The sequence below is a fragment of the Phaethon lepturus genome, unplaced genomic scaffold (assembly GCF_000687285.1).
Source record: "Phaethon lepturus isolate BGI_N335 unplaced genomic scaffold, ASM68728v1 scaffold41495, whole genome shotgun sequence".
In the NCBI taxonomy this organism is placed as follows: Eukaryota; Metazoa; Chordata; class Aves; order Phaethontiformes; family Phaethontidae; genus Phaethon; species Phaethon lepturus.
The window spans coordinates 2,967-3,842 of record NW_010540579.1 but is presented as its reverse complement, the minus strand read 5'-3'; the positions used below and the strand labels follow the sequence as shown (position 1 = coordinate 3,842).

Here is an 876-nt window from a genome sequence, read left to right as displayed (position 1 = left end):
GGAATGCACACGGACTTGTGCAAGAGGGAGAGAGTATTAAAAGGAGCTATTGAACATCTCGGTGGGATAGAGAAACAGCTGGAGGGCAAAGCTGGGGTAAGACTGTCCGGTTATCTGGAAGATGTCTTGACAAACCATGCCAATGCCACTGAATTAACAGAGGCTTAGAAAGAAACACCTGTTTCAGTGTCCAATAACTTACGCTTCTGACTGGGCACAGAGAAGGAACACACTGCTTTCACTTACACAGGGCATCCAGAAGAAATGTTTCCTGGTGCTGGTATTAAACCATTTATTTCAAACTTATTAAAATCATTCATAATGCCTGACGAAAAGATCTGTAGAACTTAATTTTAATTTTTTATTGTTGTGTTTAATGAACTCTTAAGTTGTCTTCACTTGGTTTTGTTACAGTGTTACCACTTGGAAAACAAATGCCTTTTCCTTCATAAAAACAGCCTCTTCTCTCAGCTTATCTAAAAGTGTTTTGTTACTATTGCTGCTGTATTCAAAATTATGTTTGTAAAGAGGGGTCTGGAAGAATGTTGTTTTTCTGAGCACTGCAAACGTTGTCACTCTTGTGTTCCTGCAATAAACATAACTATGCCGATGTTTGAATAATAGCTTAGAGCAAACACTTTGCCTTTACCTGTCTACGTTCCTGGTGTCTTGCACCTGGCCTGTGCCTCCCTGCTGCCTTCACTCATCCCATCTTCCAAAAACTTGCCATTCCTTGTTTCCAGGTGGATGGTACTGTGCTGCGTAAGCCAGAAAATTCAAAGTAGGTCCTCTGAGGCTGGAATTTTGACTCTTCAAGCAGTGCTACCCCTGGGGCTCTGTGGGAGGTGCAGTGATGTTCTAAAGCGCGTGTGGGTT

The 876-nt window shown here is 42.1% G+C and overlaps 1 protein-coding gene across 1 annotated transcript in view; it reads left to right on the top strand.

Annotated features, from left to right (window-relative positions):
• Positions 1 to 168, top strand: part of HEATR6 (HEAT repeat containing 6) — a 16,061-nt gene extending 15,893 nt beyond the window's left edge. The window contains 1 exon segment of the mRNA XM_010287476.1: positions 1 to 168. This exon segment is cut by the window's left edge and continues 18 nt beyond it. Coding sequence (XP_010285778.1) covers positions 1 to 168 — 168 coding nt within the window.
• The last annotated feature ends 708 nt before the right edge of the window (positions 169 to 876 follow it).